Source organism: Pollicipes pollicipes, unplaced genomic scaffold (genome assembly GCF_011947565.3).
Source record: "Pollicipes pollicipes isolate AB1234 unplaced genomic scaffold, Ppol_2.1 Scaffold_7231;HRSCAF=8579_pilon_pilon_pilon, whole genome shotgun sequence".
NCBI classification, from domain to species: domain Eukaryota; kingdom Metazoa; phylum Arthropoda; class Thecostraca; order Pollicipedomorpha; family Pollicipedidae; genus Pollicipes; species Pollicipes pollicipes.
This window is the reverse complement of record NW_023597034.1, coordinates 39,718,972-39,730,077: the sequence shown is the minus strand read 5'-3', so window position 1 is coordinate 39,730,077 and position 11,106 is coordinate 39,718,972. Positions and strand designations below refer to the sequence as shown.

The following is an 11,106-nucleotide window of genomic DNA, read 5'->3' as shown; positions in this document are numbered from 1 at the left end:
TGGCTCGGCGCCGCGCGTGGAGCTCCCGTCCGCAATCTCACGAAGCGGCGGCTCTCGTGGCGGGCGGCCAGCCGCGGCCCGCCACCGCAGTGCAGTGCGCGTGACGCGGCGTCGGCGCAGCGTCACCTGTCGGGTCAGGGGACGCCGGGGCGGGCGGCTGGACCCGGTCCGGACGCTCGCCCGACCCTGCAGCGGCCGGCCGCGCCAGCATGGCTGGGTCCCGTGTCATCGCCGGCAGCCTGCTGATCTCACGAACTCCCGGGCACCGCCGCCGCCGCCGCTGTCGCCACCGTCGCTGTCGCTGTCGCTGTCGTCGTCCGCGTCCGCGCGCAGGAGCCAGGCCTGGTGCGCGGCTCACCTGATGAAGTTGTTTGCGTTAGCTTGTTAGCAGCTCAGTCAAGACCGCGGCGGGCGCCACCGCCGGCCGCGCCGTTCTGTTTGGATCTGTGGTATTTTGTGGTGCTCCGCCAGGTTTGTCGCGCACGTTATTTTTTCGTTACTTGAGTGGCTTGTTCTGCTTGTTGTTTTAGCGCACGTGCCTTTTCGTTTCGCTGCCGCCCGGCCGGCGGTGTTCGGTCTCGTTCTCGGCCCGCGTGGGCCGTCGGTGGCCTTGGGGGCCCGGGTGGTCCGCCTTCTTGTCAGCCGCCGCCCCACAGGTCCGGGCATGGGGCGGCGGCCGCGCCTCCTCAGGCGACGCCGCCTTTCTTATGGATGTTTGCGTAAGGAATACGAGGCGTTTATACAAATACAGTGTATTGAGCGCGCTGGAAGCGAACAGCATGGGCGTTGCGCGCGCGGAGGCCGACAGTACGCTGTCATTATGAAGAAACTTGCCGTGCTCTGCTTCTCTCTGTTGGAGTTACGCAGCACTTCTCTCGGGTGTGTGATGCACAGACCCCCGACGAGAAGCAGGCCTAGAGAGGGCGTCACATGATGTTGGCCGTGCTGTTGGACAAGTTGGCCATCAGCAGCTCCATCTTGTTTAGGAAGTTGCGTCCCTCCATCTTCTCCCACTTCACCTGCGGAACAAGGTTATCTTGACATCCGTAACAAATGCAAACGTATCACGTCCGGAAACTAGCCAAAGCGAAGCTCAACCACCTCAAATTGAAAATCACGGAACCCGAGGGGGTGCGCAAGCGATGTAGCAACGTCTAAAGAGACATGCATGCCCACAGTATTCCTGATTACGTGGCCGGTGTGGCCAACGTGGCCAACGCCGTCGCTCGGCGCCCCCCGTCCCACGTCGGCCCGGCGCGACAATGTGCGGGCGCGGCGCCCTCCGTCCGAGGTCGGCCGGACCGACAATGTGCGCCCTCGCCGCGGCTGACCTGTCTGAAGGCGCCGCCCAGCTGCTCCCACTTGTGCTCGGTCACCAGCGCCGTGGGGAAGAAGTCGGGCCGCGGCGACTGAGCCACGGCCACCTGGATGGGCTCGCCGTGCGGCTGACACCGCACCGCCACGTAGCACTGGCCCGAGGGCGCGGCCAGCACGCAGCCGCCGCCCTGCCAGCCGCCGCTGCTGCGCACCGTCCAGCCCAGGATCCGGCCCAACGACTGCGCCGCCAGCATGTTGTGCTGAGACACCTGGCGGCCGGTGTGCGAGGTTCAGCTAACAGGGCGGATGTTAGAGGGCGGGAGCGTGGTGATGGCCTGACCAGATACGCGGCTGACGTCCATCACACTGCGCTCGCACCTACTCCAAACAGCACAGTCGGCAGTCAGTGACTATACATTTCCCTCCTCAGTGCGTCGAACGTGTGACTCCTTTGCTGACGGGTCCGAAGTTCTGAACTCACGAAGCACGTGGTACCTACATCTTACCACACACGTTAAGCACCACGCATACACTAGTGCCACAGCACAACGCTGAAAACCTCCGGCTGGCCTCGAGGCTCAGCAGACCACCTACACGCCCCGCGCTGGCAGAAGATGGCTCCTCCCGCCCCGGCCGGCGCACCTGGCAGAAGATGATGTACTGCAGCTCGGACGAGTCGTAGCTGAGCGTGAGCACGCGGCCGTCGCGGCACACACAGCGCAGCGAGTCCTCCAGCACGTTGATGAGGAAGGTGGTGCGGTGCACCGAGTCGTAGCCGTGTGTGACGATGTTGACCTGCGGGGTGCGGGGGACGGGTCAGGCCGGCTCCGCCTGCCGGAGCGGCCAGGCCGGCGGACGGCTTAGGGCGGGGGGGGGGAGGGGGAGGGGGATGCGCTCCAGCCGGCCGCGTTCGGGGAGTCCCGTCAGATACCAGGCGACGCAGTCAGTACGGTCAAGGCTTCACGGCGATAGCACGGCGATGGAACCAGAAGCCTCTCGGAAGGCTTAAGCGGCGACTGGCGAATGGTAGCCGCAGCGGTCAGAACTGACGTCGTATCTGCATGACTCGAGTATATTCTGGTGCTGGCGCCACTGTCAGCAGCAGCACTGCATACCTTGCAGCAGCACTGCGTGGGCGAGTTGACCGAGTTCCAATGGGTGACGATCAGCGGGTCTTTGATGTCGCGCGCGCAGCTGTCGATCACGAACGCTGTGCGCATGCGCAACACGACGTGCCGGGCCTGGCGGATGATCCTCTCCAGCAGGGTCTCACTGAAGACAGGGGGACGCATGAGATGCAGCACCAGCACATCTTTTCAGCTGTAACATTTCGAAGACAAGGTACACGCTTAAGGTCTGCCACTGATCCAACAAGGGCGCTTTCCCACCAACACCACCCAGAGCCGCGTACACGAAAGCCCACCGGATCAGCCGCTCCCCAGCCGCCTCCCACCCTCCGTCCCCGGTAAGCAGCTCGCGCAGCGGCCCACCTTTCGACCATCTTGACGAGCTGGGCGCGGGAGGCGGCGCCGGGGCCGGCCTGGCGGCGCCGCTTGCTCATGCCCATGGACGCCGAGGCCGGGTGCGGCATGGCGTGGTGCATGTTGCGGTGGTGCACGTGCCGCAGCAGCTGGTGCAGCGAGTGCTCCAGCACGTAGTTGTTGTCGCTGAGCGGGCCGGCCGGCGGCGGCGGCGGCAGCTCGGCGGCGCGCCGCTCTGACCGCGCGCTGTGCGCCAGCCCGATCACCAGGTGCATGCCCGGGAAGATGGTGGACGTGATCTCGTTGCCGATCACCATGTGCGGCAGCTTGGCCTGCAGCTGGACGGCCTCGCGCGCCAGCTGCGCGATCAGCTCCTTGCAGAAGAGCACGTTCTGGGCGGCCTCCAGCCGGTCGTTCCAGTGCTGGGAGTTGGCGGCGGCGGCGGCGGCCGGCGCGCCGCCCGGCTGCGTCAGCCGCGCCGAGCACAGCGTCTCCTGGTCTGCCGTGGGGGGGGGGGGGGGGGGGCGGTCACGAGCTGGCCGCACCGGTCGCCGCGGCAGGACAGGCGGACGCGGGGTCATCCGACGACTCACAGGCCACGGAGGGCCGGGCCAACAGCTCTCCCAACGCCAGAAAACAACCGGGTTGCGAAGATCCCGTGGGTCCACCGTGCCTCTCTCATGCAATAAAGTCACGACAAAGGCACACGGCCGCCCAAACAACCTCTTGCGGTAACTCCTACCGGTGGCTGGGCTGCATTACACCACGACCCCGCAGCATGAAGTCCACACCAGCGACCACTATCACAGCCAGCGCCACCCAGCAGCCGGTCGGCAGCGGTCGCCGACCGCAGCCGGCGGCGGCCACCGCACCTTTCCTGATGGTGACGTAGATGTACGCGACGCCCTGGAGTTCGCTGGGCACGGTGACGACGATGGGCGGCGGCGGCGGGCCGACGGCCGGCGCCGGCGTCTCCTCCGCCTTCTTCACCTCGAACGTGCCCGACAGCCAGAAGCGCGAGCCCACTGGACGCGGACGACGACGGGAGAGGTCAGCTGGCTCGTGAGCGCGCACCGGCCAGAGTTACGAGCCCGCTGATTGGGCGTGGAGAGCGGAGCGTGCGTCTCACACGCACACGCAGGGCGACTCACAACCCGGGATCTCAGACGAGGGTCCGTGCTAAACTGTGGGACAGTTCGCAGACCACGCCTTCCTCAATGTTCGGGCCAAAAAACAGCGACTAAGGATCCCTCTGATGAAAACAAACGCCAACGAAAGTGCACCAAAACATGCATCACTGAGAGAATCCAGCAGCAGAGCCCTAGCCAACAAAGGTGTCTCGAAACAGTACCAACATACACAAGCTCATCGGAATGGACGGATGGGCTCGTGATACATCCAATCAACAGACGCAACACGTGACCGATGAGCGGAGGCAGATACCTTGTTTGTAGCTGAGATCACCGATGATATTGTTGCCGACCTTTCTAAGCCGCCACCTCTGGCGCAGGCGCAACAGCTCAGTGTAGAAGTCGTTGTTGTTGCGGTTGCGCCGCTGTTCGGCCACGTTCTCGCGCATACGGTCAGCACCGTCGTTCAGGATCTGCGCCGCCGCCCCAAGACCCTGCCGGGGTCAGGTCAGGTGCTGAGGAGCGACCCGAGGTCAGGGGTGGGAGCTGTGGCCAGCCCCTGCCCAGGTCAGGTCAGGCCGGGGTGACAGGCAATGTGTGACGTGGCTAGTCGGATCAACAGCACAAGGAAAAACGAGCACATGCCCACGTCCGTCCCGACAGCCTGCTTGGTTACAGCACAAGCCTCTCGATTCACGCACCCGTGTCGGGGTGGGTTCGAGACCCTTTAAGCGATCGCTCTCGTTCCCGACTAGGACGGCCTGCGTCCGGCGACAGCGGCCGCAAGGGCCAGGTGACGTCAGAGGGCAGGACGAACCGGGTCGAGCATTGTGGCACGGCGAGCCCTCGCCACAAAAGGTTCTGCCGCTGACCCGATGCATCCGATCCAGAATTATACGGACGGATGGTGGGGTCAGGACTCACGCAACAGCTCCTGATTAGCGCGCGCGCGCGCTGGTACCGGAAATCCATCCCATAAAAAGTTGACGTTAAGTCCAAGAAAAACAAGTTGCGTGCGCGAGGTACCTTCTTCTTGCTGATGACTTGGACGAGCTGGCGCGACTCCGGCGCGTCTTGCGTCACGCCGTCCAGCACCATGTAGCGCTTGTGGCGCGCGATGCTGAGGACGTCCGAGAGCACGCACACCTCCGTGTAGGCGTCCCTGCCAGCCGCACGGCAGCGCCGTTAGTTCCCGCACGGTACGGCCCCTGGCACGGGGGGAATGGCTAGATCTGACAGCTAGAGCTTACAGGCCGACACCAGGTTGAGCGTACAGGAGTTGTGTGTATATTCCGTGTGAAAACATAGTGGATGCTGTTCACCTTTCGAAAGCAGTAAGAAGAAGTATGCACGCAATCAGAAGCAAACAAGTATACAACAACTCAGAAGTAGTATACGCTCAATTGAGTTTATTAGCTGGCAGGTTGATGTTATAATCCAACCATATAGTTCGGTAATTAAAGAACATTTTTCAGATCCCCGATTAACCCCCGGCCTGCACGCCAACGTGACGGAGCCGCCGCAGCGCGCGAGGAAAGCGCAGCCTCGGTCCGACGGTTCCCGAGTGCCGGGCTCCGACCGAGCCGAGCCGCAGCGCGCCCGCCCCGCCCACGCACCTGATCTTGTTGCGCACGCTCTCCCAGGGCCAGGCGGGCTGCTGGAAGGAGGTGACCTGCTGCTCGCCGTCGGCGTCGGGCTCGGCGGCCGGCTCGGCCGGCTCGTCCGCGCCGTCCGAGCCGTCGGCGCGGCTCCAGTCGATCTTGGCCGCCAGGCGCGCCAGGTTCTCCGACATGGAGAGTGGCCTGAGGGGCGTCGCCGCGCCAGCGTGGTCAGTCAAGACATGTGTGAGGTTGCACACAGCTTAGCTGATACTGGGTGGGCAAAGCAGCTGTGGAGCACCTGAGCATGCACTTAGCAGGGCAAATGGCCATGAATGTGCAATAATGAACAATAAAATGGTAAACACACATGACATCCTGACATAATGTGCAAACATAAACAGATGACTTTATATTTATATTGCTCATCCAGATGTTTTTATATAACAGCATGAATTACAGTTTGACCAACATTTCTGGGCACAAGTTTATCTTTATTTTAATCAAGGTGACTAAATTTTGGTTAATGATTGCTGATGGCCCCATCATGAAAATCATTGACTTGAGCTCAATTTCTATGCTTGAACACATACCAAAGCACGATGCGCTACTTACGGCTGAAGAATCTCCCTTCCATCATAGGTTATCTCATACACCTGGTTTTCAAGAGGTGTTTCTATGCTTATCTTTGGTCCAGACATCTTGGTGTTCTGCAAAAAGAGACAAGCTTGTCATTAATACACTTCAACTGGAAATTTATTCCATTTCCCATCTTCATCCACATCAAAACTGCGCCTGACCATGTACTGGGCAATATACAACCCATAAACATGCTGCTTAGCCTCATCACACACTAGGATCTAAAAATTTCCAAAATGAGCAAATTCAATTGACAGCAAATTAGCAGAAGCCTCACACCAACTTCCAACATATCTAATATATATATATATATATATATATATATATATATATATATATATATATATATATATATATATGTACTGCAAGCTAGAAGCAGCAGTCCAAAAACTGTTTGCTGCTTGAAACATTACACATGAAAACAGCATCAGTACAGTATGAGTGCAGCAATACATATGGCATAATAAGTATAGTGCATCAGGCTTCAGTGGAACCAGATGCAGAGTTTAACTCCATGCTGTGCTCACCCTTTCTGCAGAGTGAGAGACAGGCTAGTCTGCAAACTATGGCAAACATGCCAATGAGATGTTTGGCACAGACAGGATGCTGCCTTAACAGTGGTAGCAAGCTGCCACATTGGGGCACATTCTAGTTGCATCACTTACCCCAAAAACATTATTTATCATGACAGTTGTCAATTTGACTAATACTGTTTTATAAGCTAGAAAAACATACTCTGATAGGCTACATAGTCTAAGAAATAATTTCTGCCACAAAATTTTGGTGAGCTGTCAAAAACTGGAAGTTGTGCCCGGCCTCTGCCCCAAAAAGATTTCATCAAATTCTGCCATGAGCTGGAGACTGCAAGGCAGGCAATGCCATGAAGACTCAACAGTTAATCACAAAGTAAACCCAAGTTGACAAATACAATGCCATTATTTCCCCACAACACCACTATAGATTCATTATGCTGCACAAAAAGTAGGCCTTAGTGACCGATCTTACATTCCTGACCACGGCTGCTTTGATAACGTTCGATACCCGGTGCACTTTTTACAGTCAGATGCTGATCAAATTGACGATGTAAATGGTCTTTGAAACATTTCAACCATTTCTGAAGCATTCAAACAGATCATTGCTAGGACGTGACACGACAACACGCTTGAGCCCAGGAGGCTATGCGCCCTAACCCAAGGCAAGTGACGCGAAGTCGCTCAAAAATGTCCTGCATCAGGCACATGTCCACATACAAAATCAGCTATTCGCAAGGCGACCGTGCAAGACGACCATTTACCAACTGTGTGCTGGACTCACCGTGAGCTTAAACGATCGCCGGGCTCGCTACTTACAACCACACACACCCGTCACACCGGCCTCTCCCCACTCGCACGGCCTTGACTGTTAGCATTTGCGCACACCCACGTCATGAGCTCACGCCAAGGCGACTTTAACACCAAGCTGCCAGTTGTCGATGTTTTGGAATGTTTCGAAAATGGCATCAAAGTAATAATGTAAACTAAAAACCGAATGTAAATCACATATTTTTAACAAATCACTTAGCTCTACAATTATTTTATAGAATACAGTGATTGCATAGTGATTATTGCTTGTCATTCCTAGCTGAATATTTTAAATTTATCCACTTTAAGTACCTTAGCAGATGCCTACAAGCACCTCTCCTAGTTTGAATCTTGGCTTTTGTTTCAGTCAAGTAGGATATGATGAACTGGCAGCCTAGTTAGTTATGATATGACTAATCGTCCAGTTGGCCGTTTTGGCGGTGTTGTGATTGATTATTCGCGCTGCGTTGTTGAGCTGAGGGTGGTGGAAGTTGGTTGGGCACTTTGACATGACATTCCACGTAGCTTTTACTGCATCGCACTCTACTAGCAGAAAGGGTCTTAGGCGGCTGTTCAAATGAAAAATGACGTTTCTCGCGTTTGTGGCATTCGGTGTGTGATGATCTAGACTGTTGACGTGGCATATGGTGAGGTTAGGCTTTTGTTGGTGTTATTCTTATTGTGCCTGTACAACTGTAAAGCTGTTATGTTATCTACCTTGAGAACCAGCCTTGCATTATATTGTGCATAGAATGCAATCTGAGGATAACAAGGTGGGAGGGGGGACCATGTGACACAGCATTGGCCAAGCTTTAGTCCTTTGCAACATGTTTTAAAACTTTCAAGCCAGGTACTGTTGACTTCCTCTCATGGCATTCAACATGCCCATCTCCTTAACAGCTCTAGTCCCATCAGGAGATGGACAGATGCTACCTTTTGAAAAGTTATGCCCTATGCAGCTGAACCTGTGGTATGTTTGACAAAAGTGGATGACATGCTTTGCAGCATTTGTTCAATTGCTGGCTGGACAATTATCACCTTTTTTAGAATTGTTGCATTGTACAGTGCAACCTGCAGGGAGGGTGATTGTGCCCAGTTTAACTAGCACTTGACCATAGGGGGCCAATCTGCAATAGAGCCATCCACTTCACTGAATACCTGCATGTTAAAGTGTGCTGAACATTGTACTGGTCTATTCCAAACTTAATTCAAGCTAATTTGTGATGAATTTTCAACAAAAAATTGTGTGTAAATATGTTTGGAGCATCACAGCCTAAAATTACCTTCACCACACAATATTTTGTAGAAACACTTGGCTTGCTACATGTTGAAATTGATGTGATCTGCTTATGGTGCTGTAGGTGCCTGGAATTATGGTCTGCATGTCCGGAATTTTTTCCTGCAATGTTGCTGCTATGTCAGACATTTTGGCATGACAGATATTGTTGCAGTCTTAATGGGAGGGAGGATAAGGGTTGAAAATGGTTTCAAGTGTGTAGCATAATTTTGGGATAGACCCTTCGCAATGCTTGCATAGCACATTTCGGATTTTGTGCTCACTGTTTTGGATTTTGTTTTAGGGTTCTCCAGATAGGCCTAAATACCTGGGCAAGTAGGCACCTGCATTACTTAAGATGAAAAGCTTAAGCTCAGATTAAGTGAGAGATTGAATTTAAACATGATCAATCCCTGTTAGTGCTGTTTACAGTGTGCTTAGCATCATGCTTCACGGCTACATCGCATGAGAGCCTGGTTGTTGTTTGGTACTTTTATACAAGTGTGAAATGTTGGGCTATTTTTTACAGGATTTTAACATGCTGATGAATTCAAAAACTGCAATAATGAAATGATGTTTGTGTGAAGCCAACATGATGCCAAGGTAATTTTTCATTCTCTGCATGCTAAAGCAACAGCTTGAAAAAGAGAGTTAACAGCATATTACCCACTGCCAAAACTAACAAGTACATGATGACCAAAGCACAGCCAGCACATGCATTGCTCAGTGTTATTATGCTGGATCAGAGTATATACAAAGAGCAAAATAACTGGGTTGCATGAGTGTTATTTGATGTTTGCCTTGTGGGTGATAAGTGATCTTAGGTTGTTTGATTACCAGATGAAGTATTTGAATATCACAATATTCAGATTTGAAAGCATATACCACATTCACCCAATTGATATGAAGCTCGCAGCTCCGCGTGACCTACACAGGTGTGCAGCACATGGCCGTGCAGCAGCACCTGTGCACCATGGATTCGTTTTCTGGGGCGCCTGCACAGGTGCACAGTGAGGAGCCATACAGCAGCACCTGTGCACCATGGAGTCGTTTTCTGGGATGCCTGCACAGGTGCACAGTGAGGAGCCATGCAGCAGCACCTGTGCACCATGGAGTTGTTTTCTGGGGTGCCTGCACAGGTGCACAGTGAGGAGCCATGCAGCAGCACCTATGCACCATGGAGTCGTTTTCTGGGGCGCCTGCACAGGCGCACAGTGAGGAGCCATGCAGCAGCACCTGTGCACCATGGGCCTTTGTCCAGGGTGCTGGCCGGCTGTGGCGGCCGGGGCCGGTCCGCCGCGTGACTCGCCGCTCTGCCGCAGGATCGGCCTGCCCTGCCTGAGCGGAGCGCTGGCGCAGTGGGCGCAGCAGCTGTGCCAGCGCTGGGCCGCCGGCTGGACGCTGGCCGTCAGCGTGGTGACGCTGGCGCTCTGCTCGCTGGTGGTGCTCACGCAGGCGCTGGCCGCCGTCGGCACCTACCAAGGTTTGGCGCGACGCTCGAGCCCGGGGCCTCCGGTCTTCTGTCTGGATAGCAGCTCTCGGTTGTACTCGCTGTGGTGGGAGCATAATATATCAGCGTCTGGACACGGAACAATACCCCGTGCGCAAGTTAAAAAAGATGCAATCTACCTACGATATTTGCAGTTTGCCGCGCATTTCCGGACCAGTGGCGGATCCAGAGCGGGGAGAGGGGGGGGGGGCATGGGTCCATGGTCCTATGGCCTCATGGCCCTGCTTGGAGCCGAGGGGCACCAAAATCCTCATTTTGGGGTCGCATAACCATTTTCAAAACGCACCAAACTTCAGAAGCACCGCAAACGGCCGCAAATCTTCAAGGTCAACGTAAAAAATAATGGAAAATTTAACTCTGTTGGCTAAATGCGGCTCGCCGCTCCGGTGCAAGATATTTACCTATTGAGAAATGATAATTCAAAAAGTTGCCGAAATCTTCGTTGTGAGGGTGGTAACGGACCACAATGAAGCGTAGTCACTCTCCTTTGACGAAATCCGGGATTCGCCCTTGGTCTGGACTGCATTGTCGCGCTCCTTGGCGGATATGCTGCGCCACGTTGATGATGCTCCCACTGAATGTGCTGAATGTACTGACCCTTGAGCACTGAGGCTTTCTGCTCTGTCTGAGGCTGGCACACTCGCTAGCATGTTCTGCCCAGCTCCCGGCCAGTCCGTTCGTTGTCCGTCCCAGTCCGTCACCCGGTCCATCCGCTGTCACTCCACGCCCCCGCTCCCCTGACCTGAGCCCCCGGCCCCTGCTCTGACCTGCGCCCCCGCGGCTGGACCCTGCTCTGACCTGCGCCCCCTCGTCTG

General features: G+C 55.5%; 2 protein-coding genes across 2 annotated transcripts; one reads left to right on the top strand and one right to left on the bottom strand.

Annotated features, from left to right (window-relative positions):
- Nucleotides 1-736: 736 nt before the first annotated feature.
- MED17 (mediator complex subunit 17) lies at nucleotides 737-7,540 on the bottom strand. Its single transcript, XM_037233019.1, has 11 exons — nucleotides 7,480-7,540; nucleotides 6,142-6,236; nucleotides 5,545-5,730; nucleotides 4,955-5,090; nucleotides 4,242-4,422; nucleotides 3,671-3,823; nucleotides 2,808-3,297; nucleotides 2,433-2,589; nucleotides 1,960-2,112; nucleotides 1,332-1,586; nucleotides 737-1,019 (listed from the first exon to the last, which is right to left on the bottom strand). Exons 2-11 carry the CDS (start codon nucleotides 6,225-6,227, stop codon nucleotides 927-929), a joined length of 1,890 nt encoding a protein of 629 aa, XP_037088914.1. The 5' UTR covers nucleotides 6,228-6,236; nucleotides 7,480-7,540; the 3' UTR covers nucleotides 737-926.
- Nucleotides 7,541-7,919: 379 nt separating this feature from the next.
- On the top strand, nucleotides 7,920-11,088 carry LOC119110107 (uncharacterized). The gene is made up of 4 exons (XM_037233846.1): nucleotides 7,920-8,278; nucleotides 9,311-9,384; nucleotides 10,104-10,381; nucleotides 11,039-11,088. The coding sequence occupies exons 2-4, from the start codon at nucleotides 9,374-9,376 to the stop codon at nucleotides 11,086-11,088; spliced, it is 339 nt and encodes a 112-aa protein (XP_037089741.1). The 5' UTR covers nucleotides 7,920-8,278; nucleotides 9,311-9,373.
- The last annotated feature ends 18 nt before the right edge of the window (nucleotides 11,089-11,106 follow it).

Coding starts and splice junctions, on each gene's coding strand:
- MED17 (XM_037233019.1), bottom strand. CDS start 6,227: ATGTCTGGACCAAAGATAAGCATAGAAACACCTCTTGAAAACCAGGTG. Junction 5,091..5,544: donor AGCGTGCGCAACAAGATCAG/GTGCGTGGGCGG, acceptor TGCGGCTGGCAG/GGACGCCTACACGGAGGTGT. Junction 4,423..4,954: donor AAGTCATCAGCAAGAAGAAG/GTACCTCGCGCA, acceptor TGACCCCGGCAG/GGTCTTGGGGCGGCGGCGCA.
- LOC119110107 (XM_037233846.1), top strand. Junction 10,382..11,038: donor TGGACACGGAACAATACCCC/GTGCGCAAGTTA, acceptor CCCTGACCTGAG/CCCCCGGCCCCTGCTCTGAC.